This window comes from Hemiscyllium ocellatum, chromosome 2 (assembly GCF_020745735.1).
Source record: "Hemiscyllium ocellatum isolate sHemOce1 chromosome 2, sHemOce1.pat.X.cur, whole genome shotgun sequence".
NCBI lineage: Eukaryota > Metazoa > Chordata > Chondrichthyes > Orectolobiformes > Hemiscylliidae > Hemiscyllium > Hemiscyllium ocellatum.
The window spans coordinates 33,975,395-33,998,429 of NC_083402.1; the positions used below are offsets into that span (position 1 = coordinate 33,975,395).

The window sequence follows — 23,035 nt, forward strand, 5'->3', positions numbered from 1 at the left end:
TTTCTGAAGCTTCCTTGTCAAACCCCCTCAGAATCTTGTATGTTTTAATAAATCATCCCTCATTCTATTAAACTCTAATAAATAAAGGCCTAAGCTCTGTAGCTGTTATTGATAAGTCAACTCCTTTATTGCAGGAATCAGCCCAATGAATCAGATTTGAACAGCCTCCAATGTCAGTATATACTTTCTTAAATATGGCGACCAAAACAGTTCTCCAGATATGGCCTCACCATCACCCTGTACAGCTATATAAAGACTTCCCTGTTCTTAAACTCCTAGACAGTGTAGATGTTGAGAAGATGGTTCCACCAAGTCAGAGAATGTCAAACATAGTTTGAGCAACGTAGCTACAGGAATTTCATCCCTTAGAGAATAGTGGATGACTAGAATTCTCTGCCTTAGAGAGATATGGAGGCTAGATCACTGGAATTATTTAAAGAAGGGGTTGAGGGCCATGATGTTCCTATTATAAAAAAGGAGTTGAGATGTCAGAGTGATCAGTCATGATCTTAGAGAACAGTGGGGCAAACTTGCGGGGAGTCATACTCCTATTTCTTATTTTCTTGGAAATTACAGGCATAATAGGTTTTAAGCAAATGGTTGAATGGAACAAGCATAAAGAAAAGTCTTTGATAGCGTGGATAACCGGACAGATTGGATGATAAAAGATTTTTTTCTTTCAGGGCAAAGGGAATGGTGATGAGACAATAAAAGAAACAAATGTGTCTGGAGCATATGTGCTGCTGTTTGAAAATAACATAATAAAAAAGCAAGAGGAAAACTGAAACTTCCAAAAAATAAAAACAGGAAACAAAGATGACCTCTTTTCTTCTAACTCGATCACTTTAGTCAACTACAATTTGCTTTGAAGAAGCCAAATGCTGATCATCATTTATTTGCCCATACTTAACTCATTGACCTTTTTTATCTGTTATTATTAACAAAGCAGCCCAACTGAATGGTTCTCCATCTAACAGCTTCAATTTGTGGTCAGAAAACTGGTTGTACCTCACATTCTAATGTGGATTTAAGATAATAATAAAAAATAGAGTATAGGTACTAGGTCATAAGGAGCCTTGAGCCTAGTCATTATTCAATAAAATTATTGATACATTGTTACAACAATTCCAGTTTCTTATCTTCACCTTATCGTTCCAATTAACATACAAACAAATACCATAGAGGGAGAAACAGACCAGCCCTTGTGGGAAAATCTAGGAGCAGAGGACATAATCTCAGAATTAGGGGTTGCCCTTTAAAGGCAGAGATGAAGATAGACAGTGTGTGGAATTCTTTAAGGATCATTAGGTATATTAAAGGCTGGGACGGATAGATTTTTAATCAATAAGGGAGTCAATAGTTAAGCGAAAAGGTAGAAGAGTGGAGTTGAGGATCTCACTGAGTGGGAGAGACTACTCGGTGGGCTGTATGTCCTTCTCCTACTTCTATGTTTTATAATCTCACTTGGCCTCTCGAACCTGCTCCAGCATTCGATAAGAATATGGCTGATCTGTTTATGCTTTAAATTCCATATTTCCATTTCCTAACAGCTTTTAATTCCCTGCATAACAAGAATCAATCTACTTCTGCATTAAAAAAATTAATAACCCTAACTCCACTACTTTCTGTGGCAGAGAGTTCTACAGCTACATAACTCTCTAGAAAAATAATTTCTTCTTATCTTTTTGATTGATCCCCATTTCTAAAGCAATGCACCTGAAGTCTAAACTCACCGAAAGCAGGAAACATTCTTTCTACTTTCACCATGTCAAGACTGGTCGGGAGATTATAAACTTCAATCAAGTCACCCCTCTTCTAAATTCCAGTGGGAACGAGCCCAACCTGTTGAATCTATGCTTTTTAGACAACACACTCATCCTGGATATCAATTCACTGAAATCCTCCAATCTACCTCCAGTGTATTTACATCTCTTCTTAAATTAGGAAACTAAAATTGCACACAGTATTCAAGATACAGCCTCACCAGACTGTATAATTGAAGCATAACATCTTTACTTTTATGCTTTCTTTTTCTTACCTGAAAAGGCAAACTGTAGTTTTTCTTTTGGTGACGGAGGGCTTCCTATTGACTGATAGCCAATAGCTCTCTCATTATCCCTTGTTAGATAGCAATACCATCATTTGGCTAACAACAAGCCAATTGGACCAGTCACTGTCTGTTGATGGCTTTCTGAAGAAGGATCACTGGACCCAAAACATTAACTTTGATTTCTCTCCACAGGTGCTGCCATGCCTGCTGAGATTTTCCAGCAACTTCTGTTCTTGTTTCTCTTTCCCACTTGGGGTTGGAGAAGTCTCATTTAAGTATCAAGAGGCTGATCAGCCATCACAGGAGCCAATGAGAGCGAGACTGAAACCAAACCCACATCCATAACCATAACCATAACCATAACCAGTTCTAGCAAAGGCTCACTGACGTACACACCAATCAGGCATTGGAGGGACCACCTGCAGGCCTTTGCCTGAAATTAAAACACTGGGATGGAAGTCCCACCCACCTGGAGATGACAACCAATCAAATGCCAGCAGTTCGTGAGCTCAGCAGTGTCAATGAGGAGGCAGGGCAGACAGCAGAAGGCTAACATCAGAGTCATGAATGACCCAGGGGCAAGTGATTTAGGGCAGAGTGACTTTGTGGATTGCAGGGACAGGAGACTGACAGAGAGGGCAAGGGTGGTTATCAGCATCTGCCCCTCTTTGATTGCCAAAGGTGAGAAGTGCAATTCAGTTTGTTAATTAACCCTGAGCATAACATCAACTGATGTGTTTTCATGGAATTTGATAATTATTACCATTCTTACTTGTGCTATTTAAAATTAAAGTTTGTTAATTAAATGAACAAATTCTAAAATATTAAAACATATTTAAAATGGGTAAAAGGCCCATTTGCAGCTGGGCTAATCCCAGCAGTGCTGTGTTGGGGCTAACACAATTAGCAGCGAGATGGGAAGGGTAACTATGGTTAATTCTGGTGAAGATGAAGGGGTGCAGTGGGGAGGGAGGGAGGGAAGGGTGGACGATGTTTGGGTCTGTTGCCAGCCTGTCTAATTAACTGCCCTGTCCATCCTCCAAACTCACTACGTCCTGGAACAAAAGATGGTGATGCTCAGTCCAGGGTTGGCATCTCCACTTCATTTCATTGACCTAAAACTCAACATTCAATTCAGAATGGAAGGTGTATTGAATTACATTTCTTCATTTAAGTTTTTTTTTGAAGGCTGACTACCACAATAACAACACAAAACCACACTAAAACCCTTCACTGGCCATTTTACTTGAAATATTCAATTTTGGATTGTTTATAAAAATAATAATCATATCCAACACCCACAGCTAATATGCTATTCCATGAGTGCAGTGTTGAAAATTATACTTATAAATTATTAAATGTTTGCTGGTTGAATGATTTCCTTCTGTGGTGTAACAATTCAATGATTCATGTGAGGGTTTGTGAGTAAATGACGTATGAGATCCAACAGAATTTTATATCTGTCATAAATTCAATTGGTATAGTCACTGCAATTTTATTCTGTCACAGGGCAATGCATTGTTTTAACATTTTAAAAATAATTCATCTTGGGCCATTGACATGATTGGCAAGTTGGGTGCTTATAGCAAATCCTGTTTGCTGAGTTAGTCTGCATTTGTCTTGACACTTTGATACAACTGATTTGCTTATTAGAGGACAATCAAGAGTCTTACATATTGTGATAGAACTGCTGTCACATTTTGGCAGGACATTATAAGGATGGCAGATTTCCAATTTTAAAGGAATTAAACCATGTAATTTTACATTAATTTGACAGCACTGTAGGTATTTTCAGTGATACCAGCTTCTGAGAGTAGCATATAGCCTGGGGCTATTTAGAGGCCACACTTCACCACTGCCCCTCTGGTAGGTGATTTGGTTTGAGTGGAAGCTTGTGGGGGATAAAGTAGGTGTCCGATCATGGGCAGTGGCAACAATTGAAAGTGCAGAAGCAGGCATTCCTATAACTCTCAGATCCACATTGAGAGGAAAAAGAATCCATGACATCAGCCTAATGATTGGCCTATTTGCTTCAGCTTTCCCAAGAACTGAACTTTGGGGGAATACTTTAAAACTTCAAATATGCATAGCCTTTGCATAAGATTCTTAGACATAGCTGCTATTTTAGGGATCAGGATTTGATGCTATTTCTTTCTTCTCTCTATCTTGTAAACTCTGAGACCAACGTTTAAAGTCTGCCCATAAAACCCTGCAAATTAGTTCCGTATAACTTTCTTCAGATTCACAGTAGTGCTTCCTTTTTTGCCACCAGAGACCAGTGTCATTTTGGGGGCAGTAAATGATCTCATCGGAACAAATCAAAAACCAAAAATAGACATTTTTATATATATTGTGAAACATATTCTGGAGTAAAATCTCCTTTGTAGCAACATAACAATAAAAAAGATTGTCGTTAATGACTGATTTAATTTGGGTGGCTCAGTGGTTAGCATTGCGACTTCACAGTGCTAGGAACCCAGGTTCGATTCCAGCCTCAGGTGACTGTCCTGAGAGGAGTTTGCACATTCTCCCCGTGGCTGCGTGGGTTTCCTCTGGGTGCTCCAGTCTCCTCCCACAGTCCAAAGATGTGCAGGTTAGGTGAATTGGCCGTGCTAAAGTGCCCGTAGTGTTAGGTGCATTAGTCAGAGGGCAATGGGTCTGGGCTGGTTACTCTTCGGAGGTTCAGTGTGGACTGGTTGGGCCGAATGGCCTGTTTCCACACTGTAGGGAACCTAGTCTAATTGACGTTTACAAAATTTCGACATCATTTTCAACTAAAGACACATAATCAGAGCAATGTGATTAAACATGGCTTCTTTAAAATGTTTTATTGAAAGTTCTAGTATAAATGCAAGAGACAGCTCTGTGACATAAACTTTGTTTACATGTTAAACCCACTTCGTTTTCTTTCACAGCTGTTTTAGCCCCCCTCACCCCCCAAGATATTCAGGACCAGCTCCACTTGATTTCTCTGTCAGAATTGTTTTGAGAACTAGCTACAATTGCTGCGCCCGAAACTCCTGGAAATCCTCAGGAACTGTATCTGAAAAAGAAGTTACTGATTGTTAGGCAAAGATTCACAAAATCAAATTTACACGAGATACATTGGATCTCTTCAGAATCGGGGATTAGGCATTTAATGTTCCAATGGTTTTGGTGTTGATAGAGATGTCAGAAGCTTGAACCATTTGATGAACTGATTATTCTGACATCTGTGTATGCTGTGAGAGTTTACCACGAGTGGATAATGAATATGAAAACCAAATTGATGTAAGTAACCACATTAATTAAATTAGATGTTCTACTCTAATAAAATCTGAAAGGGCAACCTTTATATTTGTTATAAAAATGATCAATGTTACTAGTGTTCTTAGAGGCAAAATCTGCTGCCAAGTATCCTGATTTGTGTATATTATGAACATACTGACACCGTCTTTAATTCACGGTGATGTTGGCTTTGGCACCAACATGGAGACACTTTAGACAAAATCAGAATTGCTGTCTGACAATTTTATTCTGGATTGCTTGTTCTTTTAGCAGAGTGTTTGGAACCAGGAATTTAATTATTTTTATTATTTATCCTCGAGAGATGGATTTCACTCAAGAAACTACCACTAACACCCAGTCCTTGTTGGTCTTGAAAAGGTGATGCTGAGCCACCTTTTATAGTGATTTCAATTCCCATGCTCACAATGCTCCTTTCTAGACTTAATTTACTTCTGAAGGACAGAGATATCCAAGAAGAGCTGTACAAACAAACCGACTGACTTCAAACTGAATTCAACTGTATCTACATAAATCCAAATACACTCAGCTGAGTCAATTAAACAATTTTCTGAATGTCCTGACCAACACTTACTGCTCGACCAATCCCATCGAAAAGCTAGCTCACAAATCATGAATTGATCTTATTCCTTTTGTGGGGGTGGGGGAATGGTCACTATTATGCTGTGGTAGTGTCTGCACCTCTGAGCCAAGAGACATGGGTTTAGGTCCCACCTGTGCTAGAGGTGTGGCATAACATCTGTGAATAGGTTGAATAATATCTATTCTTTTTGATGAGAAAGTAACTGTGTGTACAACAGTTACTGTACAGATCTACAAAACAATAATAATGACGCTAACAAAGTAATTCCAGGCCTGAGGATGTGAAGGTACCTTTTACAATTGTAACTTTCTCTTTTACTGTTGCCTCATATTTTAATAGGAGCTAAAACAGTTAATCCACAGGAACATGGTGTTACCTTGGAGAGATCAGGATACACACACTCCCAAGAAAATGCGCAGGCCCCTTTCATCAACAGCGGAATAGATCTTCTGCTCACTGATGATTTGTAGGCTTGACCTTAGAATCATAGAGTCATACAACATGGAAACAGGCCCTTCTGCCTAACTCATCCATACCAACAATGTTTCCTAAACTGAACCAGTCAAATTTGCTTGTGCTTGGCCAATATCCCTCTTTCCTATTCATGTACATTGAACAAATGTCTTTTAAATGTTGTAACTGTCCCACCTGTACCAGTTCCTCTGGCAGTTTGTTCCATATATGCAACCCTGATCTTGTTCGAACTTATGGAGTCATTGGGCAAGTGACCCTAACATTTGTTGTAGGTGCCCACCTCTAGGAAGCTGAGTGAGCAAACAGCATCCCAAGCCATGTCACATCATTAAGGAACTGGGTGCACCAAACTAAAAACTTCAACACGTTTTACTGTGGCTGGATCCCAATCTCTGCCATGTCCAGTTACCACAGCAAACTAGCCTTCTAGGTTTCTGCTGGTTGCAGTTCCACTGAGATTGAGGTGCTTCATGTAGGAAGGTAATGTCGGGAGCAGGAACCTGGGCTGAGGATATCATCTACTAATTTTATCTGTCCAGGAGGAACACATGATGAACCAAAGATATACACATGACCCTGACGCACAGAAACCTCTCTGTTATATAGTGTGAAAGAAGTTAGTATTCCTGACTCAAGACATGTAAAAGAGCTCTTAGCTTTGAGAAGTTCAACAAAGTGTTTTTCTTCTAGTTTTCATCAAGGATTTTCTCAGCTGTCTTTCATCTTTTCAGATGTTGCTTAGCCTGTTGTGTACTTTCAGATTCAGAATGTGCATGTTGTTAATTAGCTATGCTGACGTCTCTTTCACACAAATGGTGATAGACAACAGTTCCTTACCATTGCAGCGGTATTTGAGGTTGGACCAGATGATGTTCTCCTGGGAAAAACAGAAGACTCCCAGTCGTCCACCTCGCATAGTGGTATCTATTGTAACTCCTGAGTCAGCCACCAGATCAGAACCTTCATAAAACCTCGCTCTGTGAAAACCACACCAGCTGTTATTCATAACACTTTAACCTTGTACGTTTAGTTTGCATTAGTTCTGTCAATATAGAAATATATCCTAATAAGACATTCACAGAGAGAAGTACAGGAGGGATGACCCAAAGCTTAGATGAAGAGGTGGAGCATATCATGAAGATCCAACAGGAAGGAGGATTAACATTTCACCTCCAAAAAAGCTGACCATTACGTGTGAATCAGAGTCACAAAGTGTGGCGCTGGAAAAGCACAGCAGGTCAGGCAGCATCTGAGGAGCTGGACAGTCGACGTTTCGGGCATAAGCTCTTCGTTCCTGATGAAGGGCTTATGCCTGAAATGTCAACTCTCCTGCTCCTCAGATACTGCCTGACCTGCTGTGCTTTTTCAGCGCCACACTTTTTGACTCTGATCTCCAACATCTGCAGTCCTCACTCTCTCATCACATGTGAATGCCAATTAGAAATGATGCGCCAAAATGATGGTCTGTACTCTGGCAGTATCAGCAGAGTTCTTGTACTGATGCATGATTTTTAAAAATATGTTCACATGGGCATCTCCCGCAAGGGCCCAACTCAAACCTTGAGAAGTTTCAGGTGAACTGATTTCACGGACTTCATTGCTATCTTCAGTATTGCTGTTAGTGAGGGAGTTCCAGGATTCAGTGATATATCTCCAATTCAGGATGGTGGGTTGCTTGAAGGAGAACTTACAGGTGGTGGAGCTCCCATATATCTACTGCCCTTGATTGTTTTGGATGGTAAAGTGTATGAGTCAAAAGAGTCTTTGAGTGTTTTTAGAATATCTTGTAGATGGTACGCACTGCTGCCACTGTGCATCAGTGGTAGATAGTGTTAGGTGTTAGATTGCAAGCCATTCAAGCAGACTGATTTGTCCTGGATTTTGAGTGACATCACACTTGGTCAAGTGCTTTCTCCTCTCACTTCCTCTCTCAAGATCAGCTCTGTCGTTAGGACCAAAACTATAAAGAGGTAGGAGTGAAGTGGTCCTGGCAGAACTCAAACTGAGTGGGCTATTGAGTGAGTGAGCAATTATTGTTGAATAAGTGTCGCCTGATAAGACCATCAACCACACACTTTGCTGCTAATTTGTGGGTAGATTGATAGGGCAGTAAATTTCCAGATTGGATTTGTCCTGCTGTCTGTTTTAGTCAACTGAGCTGAGTTCTGATGAAGACTGTCTGGATTCAACACATTAACTCTGTTTTCTCTCTTACAGATGCTGTCAGAGCTGGTGTGTTTCTCCAGCACTTTCCGTTTTTGTTTCAGATTTCCACCAGTTGTAGTTCTTTGTGTTTAATTGCAATTATGAATGACTCAGTGTCAATTAAACAACCATGGTCTCAGGTTAAAACCATTCTGCCACAAGAGACAGCCCAAGAACTTTAAATTGTATGCTCTCATTTTCTTTTAATCTTTTATTTATCTTTAACTTGTATGCATGGCATTTTGCAGGTTTAACACTGTAAAAGAACTTTGTAATTAGCTTCTTATTACACAATAGACATTTGGCAACTACATTTTTGTTAGTGAGATATATATTCTTGTACTTGAAAAGAATTTAAAAACATTCATTGCAGCCAACTAAAGAGGTCAAAAAGAGGGGGCCTGATTCACTCCTCCTCACCTGTTGTGGCAATTATAGTCCTGACTATTCTCAAGATGAACCATTAATAGATAAGTAAACATTAACTCTGTTTTTCTCTCTCCACAGATGATGATTGACCTGCTGAGTTTCTCCAGTATTTACTTCAGATTTCCAGCATTTGCATTATTTTGCCTTTACTATTTATGTAATAATTACAATGAGTAGATGTAACTCTAAGCAAGCTTGTATTTGAACTTTACTTATTTCCTCATTTTGGTTATTTCAAATAATTTTGTAATATTTACAATAATTACTTCTTACTTGTGTCCTGTGTACACAACCGGGCAAAACATTGCTGATAAAATTTGATTCAGACAGGCATAAAATAATATACAAACAGGAAGAAGAAATATCTGCCACACAGAGTGTGATTGCTCTTATGGAGATAGTGGAACATAGGAACAGAAAGAGGCCATTTAGTCCCTCAAGCTAATTGAATAATTTGGGATTGATATCAGGAAATTCTTCCCAGTATACTGGTCAACTCATGAAATGAATTAGGGTCCACTGTCCTGTATTATCTTGTGTAATAATGAATTGTCTTCCTCATGCTTGGCTATCTTGTGAATTGATTTGTTTTTGGGTAAGTGCAGTATATTGTAAATGGTTTCACTCTGAGTGTGCATGTGAAAATGGTTAATAGGTCTAGTTTTATTAAAATGTGTCACACAATAGAAAGAAAAGGACTTTTAGAAGACATTCATAAATAGCAGAGTTAACAGTGATCCAAGGACAATTCAGAGGAAGGATCACTGGACCCAAGACGTTAACTGTGATTTCTCTCCACGATGCTGCCAGATTTGCTGAGCTTTTCCAGCAATTTCTATTTTTGTTAAGGGAAGATTTCCACTCTACCTGATATATCCAACCTGTGGTCTATGTTGCAAAAACCAGCGGTAAGAAACCTTATCTTCCCAACCCACATCTCTGGGGTCTTTCCATAGTAGTCGGACCTGGTCTGTGGTGTCTCCTGTGTGCCAGAGTGCATTTCGTAGATGCTCACCAGGTCCAGTGTTTGACTTGACTGCCTATAAGACCAATTATGACAGGAAATTAAAATGTTTACAAGTGCAATCAATCTCAATAATCAATTAAAAAGATAAAATGTCAAAAAAACAAGTTTATTTCCTTAACAAGAACAGAAGAAGCTGAAAAAGCTCAGCAGTCTGACAACATCTGTGGACAGAAATCAGACTTAATATTTCGGGTCCAGTGACCCTTCCTCAGAACTAACCTCAGGTCACTGGTCCAAAGTGTTAACTGTGATTTCTCTCCACCACTTCTGCCAAGTCTGCTGAGCTTTTCTAGCATTTTATGTTTTTGTTTCCGATTTCCAGCATCGGTAGTTCTTTTGGTTTTTATTTCAGTACATTCCTTTTCTGGCCTTCCTCTAATGCCGGTTTATCTTGCCATAGAAAAGGGAACCAAATTGCCCACAAATTCAAAGTGGGCCAAAATAGTACAGTTTTAGCTAAACTCCCCTATTTTTATACCCTGTTCCTTTATTTCAAAGGCCAATGTTACACGTGCCTTCCCTAACACCTGCCTGCTTTTTGTGATTAATGTTTGAGGATCTGCAAATTCCTTGCTGCCGTAACATTCTGCATTTAATTTAAATAACAGTCAACTCCTCTATTTTTCCTGCCAAAGTGCATAATCTCACATTTTTCCACATTATATTTCATCTGCTAAGTTTTTGCACATTCTCCTAACCTGTTGCAGACTGTCATCATCATGACTTGGCTTCTCACTTATTTTTAAGTCATACACAAACTTAGCAGTAGTACATTCACTTCCATAATCCTAGTCATGAATATATTTTGTAAATAATTCTGGCTCCAGGACTGACTCCCGTGACACTTCAATAGTTACAGATTGCGCTCTTGAAAATTCACATTTTAACCCGTCTCTGACTTGTATTAATTAACCAATCTTCTATCCATGCTCATACATTACCCCCACACCATGGATAGTTGGAGTCTTTTTCCCAGGGTAGAAATGTCAATTACTAAGGGACGTGGATTTAAGGTAAAATTGGGAAAGTTTAAAGGAGATGTAAGAGACAGGCTTTTCTTTACACAGAGGGTGGTAAATGCCTGAGGTGGTAGAAGCAGATACAATATCAATATTTAAGAAGTATCTTGACAGATTTATGAACATGCCAGGCATAGACGACAATGGACCATGTGGAGGCAAAAGCTTTTAGCTTAGAAAGGTTAGAATGGGCCGCTAAGTGGAACGGAGTCCATGGAAAGATCAGCTATGATCTTACTGAATAGTGGAGTAGGCTCGATGGGCCAGATGGCCTACTCATTCTCCAATTTCTTGTGTAGACAAGTCCCAGAGAGTTATTGAGTTATCCAGATACCTCTTGGAGCAAGCTCAAGGCATTCTCCTCTGTCTGTATACAGTCGGTTTTGATATCCCACAATAGTCCTGTTCTTGTGCGATCGCACGATAGCCGCACCATGTAAACTAATGGGACTAGAGTCGTATTATAACCAATATAGGTAAGGAAATTAATGATCTAAATTCTTATTTGGGTTAAAGCCAATTTGTGTTGAAGAAACAGGCATAGCAGAAGTGTCTGCACTTGTGTAGCCATTATTGATCAAATATATTATAGTATTTTCTAATCAACCTCTTCAAAGATCTTCCTGCACATGTCTGGAGCAGGGAGGACATGAACCTAGGGTTCTGGCTCAGAGGTAGAGACACTACCGTTGTACACAAGAGACCTATCCATTATTGAATCAATAAACTGCTGCTTGATTCACCTCATAGCTGTCTTGCTTCAAGTGTCTTGAGAGGCTTCACAACAACTGCAAGATGAGTGGAGTTGCAGCAAATTTAGTTAGCAGCTCAAAGTTAAAACAATGCGACAAATATATTTTAAGCAGAGTTTAGGAAGAAATAGTAGACTTGATGTTAATCTACTCCCAATGAGTGAGAGTGGGTTTGGGATGCAGAGGAATGGGGAATCAGCTCACTGTGACTGTTTTAATTGCTGCTTTATGGTGGTGGATTTTGTGTGGTGAAAATGTCCCAGCTTCAAGAGACCAGGAACCGATTTATGTAAATCAAGCTCAGCCAGTGTTATGTGAGAGCCCAATTTAAATTTGTATCGATGTTGCATTGATTTCCCAGTGCTTGGGAAACCTGGCAGTGAATGGAAAATTGACAGCAGCTGTCTTAATGTCAGTGCGTTCTGCAGCACTCCTTCTGAGCTAGGAAGGATGGGAAGGCTACCCTCCCCGCGCAAGCAGTAACTCAATAAAGCCTTAAACTTCACTCTGCTGATCGCAGCCTTCCTTTTTGTCCTGCGAGATTACCTGGTGTCTCTCCTCAAAATCTCAAAATACAAAGAAGGTACAGTAGAGGAACAGGTTCTTCAGCCCACAAAGCTGCGCTGACACACGATGCCTTTCTAAACTAAAAGATTTTGCCTCCACGTGGTTTGTATCCCTCTCTGCACTGCCTATTCATACATCTGTCAAGATGCTTTTTAAATATTGCTATTGTGTCTGCTTCTACCACCTCAGGCACTTACCACCTGCTGTGTTAAAAACAACTTGTCTCTCACATCTCCTTTAAACTTTCCCAATTTTATCTTGAACCTATTTCCCTAGTAATTGACATTTTGACCCTGGGGAAAATGCTCTAACTACCCATTCTATCCATGCCTCTTATAATCCTGTAAACTTCTGTCAGGTCATCCATAAGACCATAGCAGCAGAAATTAAGTCTGCTCTGCCATTCAATCATAGCTGATAGGTTTTTTTCAACCCCATTTTCCAACTTTCTCCCCCTAATCTTTGATCCCCTTGGCAATCAAGAACTTATCTATCTCTGTTTTAAATACACTCAGTGATCTCGCCTCCACAATTTTCTGTGGCAATGAATTCCACAGATTCACCACTCTCTGAATAAAGAGGTTTCCCCTTATCTCCATTTTAAGAGTTTTCCCTTTAATCTAAGGCTGTGCCCTTGTATCCTGATCTGTCCTGCTAATGGAAACATTTTCCTAACGTCCACTCTGTCCAGGCCATTCAATATTTTGTTAGTCCCTCAACCTTCAACATTCATGTGAACCCAAACTGAGTTTGTCTAATCTCTCCACATAACTAATACCCTCCAAACCAGACAACATCCTAGCAAACCTTTTCTGTTCCAATATCCAAAGCCTTCATATATTTCTGGTAATGTAGTAAAAAGAACTGTATGCAAATTCCAAATGTGGCATGACTAAAGTTTTTAAAAAATGCAGCATGACTTGCCAATTTTTATACTCTATGCTCTGATCAATAAAGGCAAACATGTCATATACCTTCTTGACCATCCTATCACACTTTTGTTGCCACTTTCAGGGAACTGTGGACCTATATGTCTAGATCCCTCTATGTTAATGCTTCTAAGGGTTCTGCCTGAAGTGGGAGATGGCACAGGGCAGGGTGAAATGAGGCACATGACACACAAGATGGCCGCTGAGCCATAAGTTGGCCACTTGCCACACAAGATGGCCGCCAGACCACAATATGGAGACAGACAGCAGAGCAAACACAGATACTGCCTGGGGCCACCAGAATGCCAGCATAATGCATTCACAACCTAGTTGATTAGTATAAGGTTGGTGGGGGAGATAATACACATGAGTAGCGTATACTCTTCGCCAAAGTGTCTGGGTCCAGCCAACACCTTTTGATAGAAATGCTAACAGACTCAATACAAAGTGCTTATAGACAGGGCTGCAGTAATCGTCCTTCTCAGGAAGAGTGATTAGCACCCATTACTACAATAATGGACTTCTGTGCAGACGCTGAAATTGCCAATGTCTGCGCTGAAACTGACAACGACTGCGCTGGAACTGACAATGACTGCACCGAAACTATCAAAGATTCTGCAATGTTTATGATAAACAAACCATGTTACAAAGACAATAATCTCATCACTGACCAATTATATTGCAAAATGTATAAAAGTGTCTTGACGTGTGCTCTGGGTTGAGAGAGGACTTGCAGCTGTCGGTGTCTTCCTCTTCCCCAGAGCTCCAGTATTTCCTTGTACAATAAACTCTGGCATTGAACCCCAACTCTGACTCCTAGGCTGGTGATATTCTCCACAACATGCCCTTTACTATCTCCTTCCCTCCTGCTTTAGACCTACCAAAATGCATCACCTCGCATTTGCTTGGATTAAATTCCATCCACCATTTCTCCAATCTATCTATGCTCTGCTTTATCCTCTGGCCATCCTCCTCACCATCTGTAGCTCCCCCAATCTTTGTCTCAATTTCTTGTTTCCCCTCTCTGTCCCTGTCATTGAAGCCAAAAAAAATGAGCAAACGTATTATGAAGAGACAATGTAATAAAAGCTTGGCTTGGCTGATGTAACTTAATCAGATGTTTAGAAGAATCCCCATTAATGTGACTGCAGTTGCAGTGATGGAGTGGGAGTAATTTCAAGGAAGTTCCCAGCCAAAGCCTGTACATAACTAATACAGTAATTTGTACCTATACTATAATGTAAAGTATCCCAACATCCAGAATTGTGGCATTAGGGCACACTCTCAAGCAACACACTCTCAGCTCTGATTTCCAGCATCTGCAGACCTCACTGTCTCCAAATATATTGTCACCCAATTTCACAAATTGCCACATATCATACTTGCTGGCATACTCATCAGGATGTACTATTCCAGTTTATTAAATTTAGAATCCTACTGAAACTGCTTCCATACTACACAACTGTCCCTGGAAAAATCAAAACCTTGATCTTGGGGCTCAGTGTACCTTGAGCTGGATACCAGGCTCGGCCACAGCACGGAATGGGGTTGCTTGCCAATAAGTCTGCTCCGTCTGTTTCCACATGACCACATAGAAGCTAGAGCTATCCTGGTATCCGAATATAAAGCCAGCATAGTCGTCATCTGTCATGGTGTTTACGTGGAAAGTACCTTCAAAATCAACTCCATTAAAAGCAGTATAACCTGTAAGATCACCAGAAATCAGCTGTCAGTCCACTGACCCATGCTTCCTTAGAATGAAGATTGGTCATTGGTTATTGTAAATGCTCTCAAAATAGTAATATTGAAGTGCAGCAGAGAGTAAACTACAGAGAATTATATAAGGTTTTACTGTAATTACTGGACCTGAACAAGTCAGATGCACACCATGTCTATGATTCATACAAATCACCTTAATTCACCAAATTCTATCAACATATTCTTCTATTCGCTTTGGTTTATCTAGTTTCTCATTAAATCTACCCGTGCTATTCCCCCACCATTTCACATGGTAGCATATTCTAGGATTCTCATCAGTTCCGTACTGGATTCATCAGTGACTATCTTATTATGAACTAATTTACAATATCCCCTTCAGAGCAGGTAATTCCCCACGATATCTAAAGGTTAGTACTTGGAGCCGACAGAGAGGGACCATGTTTTAGGAAAAAAGTCAATCTCTCACTGGCAGGTTTGCTGGTACAAGTGGCTCATAAAATGTGGCTTTTTCACACAGTCTTGACCTGTGTGCAATTTTATAGAGTATAATTAAAATGCTAGATTAGGGCTGGTCACAATTTTTCATCCTGCAGTTGTTGTCTAGGAAGGGGAAGGAGACCCAGCAGATCAGCCTCCTGAGGTTAAATGCCCCCTTCTCAGGATCTATGCCTTTGTCTCCTCCACAAAAATTAACACCCACTTTGTCTTTTGTTCTTTTAACACTTTTGAACTCCAGCTTTACTTAGCCTTTTGCTGACCTGCCCTTCTGTTTTACTTCGTCCTCCTACTTTTCATAAAACTCAAAACTTTTCCTCTTTTTTTGAGAAAGTTACATTCATTTAATTTACTGCTTCCAAAACAAGATGAAACTGAAGACTTATTTATTTCATCTCAAATTTTGTTTATATGGTGTATTCTATCAAGTTTCATGACAGTTATTATACATGACCGATATTCTAAAGCTAAAATACAGACACCTCTACACTGAAATGCACTGAATGATTTCACATACCAACTGCCAGACCAGGATCACTGTTCATCGTCTGTACAATTTCCATTCCCTGTAATGAGTCAATTGATTAGGGAAGATGGCAACAACAATTTGTCATTATGTAGCACTTATTTTTATTTCACTTTTATATGAGATTATATAGATAGAGGAAGGTAAGGCTAATGGAAGAATTTGTCATCAAAGAAAAAACGTTAAAACCAACGTGGTTCCAGATGAGGAGCCACAGTTGGTCAGTGAGCCGAGGGGTGAACAGGATTTGGGATGAACTAGGATGCGGGCAACTTATTTTTGGAATAAGCTTAGAGAAGGAGGCCAGCCAGTAGAACATTAAAATATCTGGAGTTAAAATCCCTACAGCGTGGAAACAGATCCTTCGGCCCAACAAGTCCAAACCAACCCTCTGAAGAGTAACCCACCCAGACACATTCCCCTACCCTATATTTATCCCTGACTAATGCACCTAATCTACAATCCCTAAGCACTATGGGCAACTTAGCATGGCCAATTCACCTGACCTGAACATCTTTAGATTGTGGGAGGAAACCGGAGCTCACCCACGCAGACATTGGAAGAACATGCAAATTCCACATAGAAAGTCGCCCCAGACTGGAATCGAACCCAAGTCCCTGGTGCTGTGAGGCAGCAGTGTGAATCACTGAACCACTGTGCCATCTGCAGAAAGTATCAAAGGCATTGAAAACAGTTCTGTGTTGTGCTTAATATAGCTTTAACATTGTAAGATTTCCGAAGGCACTTTACGGGAGAATTGTGAGGCAAAATTTGAATGAAAACATGGTCAAAGAGGTAGGACTTTAAACAGCATAATGAAGGAGTGGAGAATCATGATGCTCACTTGGAGACACGATGGGCTGAATGGCCTCTTTCTGCATTATAACACATCTGTGATCTGGGGTAGAGAGAAGGAAATGTTTAGGGAAGGAATTACAGAGTTTAACAGTGACTGAGAGGTTGAGAGCAGGTCTTTTGGGTTAGACAACTGTGAATCAAATGGAAAGATATAAAACACTGCTGTACTGCAGGTTTGTGAAGTTATGTACATTTTAATGAAAAATTACCTGATTCAATACAACCCAGTTTGGATCAATTTGTGCGTCTCCTTCAGGGTCAAGAACCACTGTTTGGTATGCTCTGAAATCAGTCAGAGTCACCTCTGCATTCTCAGGACAAACATCAATTCTGTCAATGATTTGATCATGATCAAAATCACCTTCACAGATATCTCCCACTCCATCAACTGAATAAAAGAAAGAAAGAGAGTACAATAAAGTGTATTGCATTACACATTCTCTATATCCAATGGCACGTTTTATTGGGTATTCACTGGATTTCCAAACTTGCATTCAAACAATCACACATTAGCTGCAGCTAGGGAGTTTCAAAGCTTGTCACTATTATACAATGGTCAGAGCTGATCGAAGTGGGGTGAATGGCCACAACCTGTTTGCATGAACTATATAGATCCCAACCAGCCCCTGGAGGACGCTCTTCATCAGGTGCACTGGCCGTTGCTCCTCTTTTGGGTCAGAAATGATGACATTTCTAGCTTTGAAACCCCTTACGCTAACACTCTGCCCCTAACTCCACTGGCCACCCCCGACACATGGATATTGTTTGTGGAGAATAAATTATGAGCAATGGATTTTTGGCTCCATTGCGAGTACAGAAAAGAACGGCAGTAGCAATTCTGAAACATCAAACTAGGATGCAGTTAAAGCTTCACCGAACTTGTTACAACAGAAAAAGACTGTGGGCGCCTTAAGATTCACAAGTACACAGATAATGGTGGAATTTACTGGAGGTGATATGAGTCACGCCTTTGACTGGAAAGCCCCATGTTAATTCGTTACAGGAATGTCCATTGCATTAATTGGGCAAAGTTGAAAATCACACAACACAGGTAGTAGTCCAACAGGTTTATTTGGAAGCACTCGCTTTCAGAGCCAGCTACCTGACGAAGGAGCAGAGCTCTGAAAGCTTGTTCTTCCAAATAAACCTGTTGGACTAAAACCTGGTGTTGTGTGATTTTTAACTTTGTCCACCCCAGACCAACACCAGCACATCCAAATCATTAACTGGACAGCAGCAGGTTTACGCTTGCTCAAGGATGTTGGAATTGGGGTGGCAGGGGGCCAGCAGCTCTTCATTGCTCAGCAGTGCCACCAGAAGGCAGTGGATGTTGCTGGTAATACACATAGCATAAGCGAGTGATGGAAATGTTGCAGAGTAAAGGTCATGGGGGTGTGGGACCAGCAGCAAGGACAGGTCCTCAGCAGGTCCCTTCCCATCCCAATGATACGTCCCTCAATCACGCACTTTGGAAGAGGGTCCACCCTGACAAGGTTTGCTTATCAGGCTCCATGCAGTGAGTCCCTTGCCCATCTCTGAGTGATTACTAGTAGTACCAGGACCTTCAAGGTGACAATAATTGGAAGGTTATGGAAGGTGTAAGAAAGAAGGCCAGCCAGAACATTAGAATATCTGGATATAGAGCTAACAAAGGCATTGAGAACAGTTCAGTCTTGTGCTCAATACAGCTTTAATATAGTAAGATTTCCTAAGACACTTTACAGTAGCATTGTCAGACAAAATTTCAGTGAAAACTTGGTCAAAGTGGGAGGGCTTTAAACACCTTAATGAAGGAGTGGAGAGTTATGATGCTCACTTGGAGAGCTGATGCAGACATGATGGGCTGAATGGCCTCCTCTTGCTCCTAGGCAAAGGCAGTGAGATCTGCCACCCTGCTGCTGCATAAAATTCCATCCTATGTTTATCTAAAATATGTTGGGGAAGTTTCACCATTTTCAGTTGAAGTAATTTGTCGAGAGATTTACGGCACCCTTAGAACAACCTTCCTCATACAAACCAGCACCTCTATGCTTCATTAATTGTGCTATTCCCTCTCAAACTGGAACTGGATGGCAGGAAGTGCTGGCTTCCTGTCTGCCACTACATCCACAGAATGTCCAGGTGTCTGTTTGTAAAGCAGAAAGCGAGCTTTGCTCTCCTCTGGGCTATAGTCATGGGGCACCACTGTGAGAGGACAGTTTCTGGCTTGTAGCATCTGCAGTTATGTGCAGCTGGGCTTCATAAAAGGGCACCAACGGTGTGTACACCTGACTGTGAGTGTCACCCCCTTTCCCCCGCACCCCCTCCCCACCCCAACCCCAGTGGGACTCTCTGTGTTATTTCCAGTCTAGCAGTTAGACAGACCATTGTTCTGCCATTCCCACATTCTGATCACTTAATCTGAACTATCAACATCCTTTCTCCATCAGCACTCCACACTCCACCCCCCCCACACCACTCCCTCATCCACCCCCACTACAAACTACAGCATAAACACTGCTCCCTCCACAGTTCACTTCAGCTATGATGAAAAGTCTTCTAGACTCAAAACATTACCTTGCTTTCTCTCCATGGATACTGTCTGACCTGCTGTGATCTCCAGCATTTATTGTTTTCAGTGTAAATTCCAGCATCTGCAGTAATTTGCTCCTATCCCATGCACCTACCTCTGTGTAAAAGCTTGCCTTGCACATTTCCTTTAAACTTTACCCCCTCACTTTAAACCCAATCTAGCCCCTGCAAGCACCTGGCCCATATCCCACCAAACCCTTCTTATTCATATACTCATCCAAATGCCTTTTAAATGTTGCAATTGTACCAGCCTCCACCACTTCCTCTGGCAGCTCATTCCCTACACATACCACCCTCTGTATGAAAAAGTTGCCCCTTAGGTCTCTTTTATATCATTCCCCTCTCATCCTAAACCTATGCTCTCTAGTTCTAGACTCCCTGACCCCATTTATTTATGTCTATTTATCCTATCCATGCCCCTCATAATTTTGTAAACCTCTATAAGGTCACTCCTCAGCCTCCACTGTTCCATGGAAAACAGCCCCAGCCTGATCAGCCTCTCCGTATAGCTCAAATCCTCCAACCTGGTAAATCTTTTCTGAATCCTTTCAAGTTTCACAACCTCCTTCCGGTAGGAACGAGACCAAAATTGAACACAATATTCCAACAGTGGTCCTAACCAATGTCCTGTACAGCCGCAATATGACCTCCCAGCTCCTGTACTCAATACTCTGACCAATAAGCGAAAGTATACCAAATGCCTTCTTCACTATCCTATCTACCTGTGACTCCACTTTCAAGGAGCTATGAACCTGCACTCCAAGGTCTCTTTGTTCAGCAACACTCCCTAGGACCTTACCATTAAGTGTATACGTCCCTGCTAACTCAGGAAAGTCACAATCATCACAGAAGTGGCACAGAGTAACTTATTTGACCCTTGAGCTGTCAAGTGCACAGATCCTGATGTACCTTATCCCATGGTCTTAGAAGAAGTAGCTAGAGAGATAGTTGATGCATTGATCTAGACCATACTTGAGTATGGTCCCATTAGAATTTGAACACTAGTAGCATCAGACTCACAGTTATCATCCTCTTGCCCTGGATTAGCTACCAGCCTGCAATTATCTGGACCAGGTGGAAATACATCTGGAATTCCATCATTGTCATCATCGTCATCACACTCATCTCCAAGCCCATCCTTATCCGTGTCCAGTTGAGAGCTGTTAATGACGGTGGGGCAGTTGTCATTGCTGTCTTGGTGCCCATCTCCATCGCTGCCAAATTAAAGCAGTGTATTGAAGCATAACTGCATTATATCTCTTTGCTAGAGTTGTGTGTGAAATTGCTGTTATAAATATTTTATCAATCATTATCTCTTTAGGAACATTTTTTAATCATTTACACATCAGGAAATAAAGTATAAAACATCAAGGACAGAATCATACACTCATGCACACCTTCTGATGAACTTGGTTTGTTCCACCAAGACAGAACAGCATCAAATATTAATGGAAGTGTCAATATGGGGAAATTCAACATTACTCTATTTTAGAACTTCTAACTGTTGAAATGTTATAAGATTTGTCAACAAATTACATACTTTCGGCTTTCTTAAGGAAGACACATGGTATTGCTGCTGCCACTGTGGTTTTAAATGGCTGCCAGATACTTTTGGCCAAGTGTGTTTTGCCCATTGGGTAGCCAGACAAAATATTTGCAAGGGCTGATCCTGAATCAACCCCATTGATATTTGAGTGCCTTTTATAGGGAATAAGTTTCCGCCTCGTGGTGGGGAACTGTAAAAGTACATCCCACAAATTTGTATTAGTACAATGTACATGATCTTCCTGTAGCCACATATCCAATAGTCAGCCCTGGTAGAGGAACCACCCTACCCAGCAGCTCATTCCAAAACAGACTCTTGTAAGGTACAGTATCCTCAAATGTCAGTGGAATTAGGTCAAAATTGGACCAATAATATACTAGAACATAGAACATAATAGCGCAGTACAGGCCCTTCAGCCCTTTATGTTGCGCCAACCTGTGGAACTAAGCTGAAGCTCATCTATCCTACACTATTCCATTTTCATCTGCAAGTTTATCCAATGACCATTTAAATACCCTTAAAGTAATAGTCTTCTAACATCAGCCATTCTGATGACAAGTCACTGAACTTGAAATGTTAACTTTGTTTCCTCTGTACAGATTCTGTCAGACCTGCTGAGTTTCACCAGCAATTTCTGTTTTTGTTTGAGACTTTGTGTTGATTTTGTCATTTATGTGAACAGGGTACCTGACTTCTAAAGACAGCCTGACAAAAAGGATACTCACAAACATGTCAACTGGACAGCGCTTCAGTGTGTCCAATCCCTAAATAGACATGAGTAATTCCTAAACTACTTCCACAACATTGGAAGCTCAGCAGAACTCTACAGAAATAATAACTCCTCTGCAGTAGTTGTGCCAGGACATCAAGAAAAATCCTGTTAAATTCAGGACTTGCACCGTTTATCTAGCAATCTTTTCCCAGATAGATATGCTTTAATAGTATTTGATATCCTGACAGGATATTGGGTTTTAATTTCCAATGTTGTTCTAAATGAAATAAATAATAAAATATAACATATAGTCAGAAAATAGCACAAAAGCATGTAAACGCTCCAGGTTGCTCCCTGCTGATGATTTGAACACTCAAGTAGTGATAAAAATTCTTCAGGAAGAATGAGACACCTTTTGCACGTTTATCTGATTCAGCACTGCCTGCAAGCATTCTGATGAAGTATTTGCTATGCTTGTAGTAGGCACTCCTTAATAAATCGATAAAGCATGGAGCTGGAAAAAGCACAGGAGGTCAATCAGTATCAGAAAAGCAGAGCAGGAGGGTCGATGTTTCAACTTGGGACCTTTCACTCCTTATTAAATACTGTTTAGGAGTGAGGGAATTACTTACATTGAACTGTATGCTGTGCTATTAGGAACAAATTACTGCAAACGCTGGAACCTGTACTGAAAACAACAAATACTGGAGATCACAGTGGGTCAGACAACATTCATGGAAAGACAGCAAGTTAACATTTTGAACCTATGATGTGGAGGAGCCGGTATTGGACTGGGTTGGACAAAGTTAAATATCACACAACACCAGGTTATAGTCCAATAGGTTTATTTGGAAGCACTAGCTTTCAGAGTGCTGCTCCTTCATCAGTTTCAAGATAACTCTTCATCAGAGCTATGCTGTTAGGTTATTTAAACCCAAACAGATTAAAATGCTAATGTAGTTTATTGAGGTACCTATACTACAGCACACAATGTTCAAATATGAAAGCTTGTCTATAGAGTTCATATTTTAGCAAGGCGCTGATAGAGGTTCGCTTCAATTGTGATCAAAAATACGACAGCTCCAGTAACTATTACATGTTATCTTTGCTAGAAAGCAGGAAATGGCTAAAAATATGGTCAACCAATTCAAAGAGTTTTCTAGTCGGTAGCTCAGAGACTGTAATGGCCAGAGGCCTGGAGACTCATTATTCTCACTCAAAAGGAGTACTGTGTTTGACATAGCAGATTATAAAAAGGGAGTAAATCGGCAAAGAGAGATAAGACCAA

At 40.6% G+C, this 23,035-nt stretch overlaps 1 protein-coding gene across 2 annotated transcripts in view; it reads right to left on the minus strand.

Annotated features, from left to right (window-relative positions):
• Positions 1-4,863: 4,863 nt before the first annotated feature.
• thbs4a (thrombospondin 4a) overlaps positions 4,864-23,035 on the minus strand; it is a 120,366-nt gene continuing 102,194 nt past the window's right edge. For both annotated transcript variants that reach the window (XM_060835690.1, XM_060835681.1), the window contains 7 exons: positions 20,510-20,703; positions 17,128-17,306; positions 16,052-16,100; positions 14,828-15,024; positions 9,894-10,066; positions 7,230-7,369; positions 4,864-5,093 (listed from right to left, as the gene is read on the minus strand). In XM_060835690.1, the coding sequence (XP_060691673.1) occupies positions 5,047-5,093; positions 7,230-7,369; positions 9,894-10,066; positions 14,828-15,024; positions 16,052-16,100; positions 17,128-17,306; positions 20,510-20,703 (979 nt within the window). In that variant the 3' untranslated portion in view covers positions 4,864-5,046. The remainder of the gene's footprint in view (positions 5,094-7,229; positions 7,370-9,893; positions 10,067-14,827; positions 15,025-16,051; positions 16,101-17,127; positions 17,307-20,509; positions 20,704-23,035) is intronic.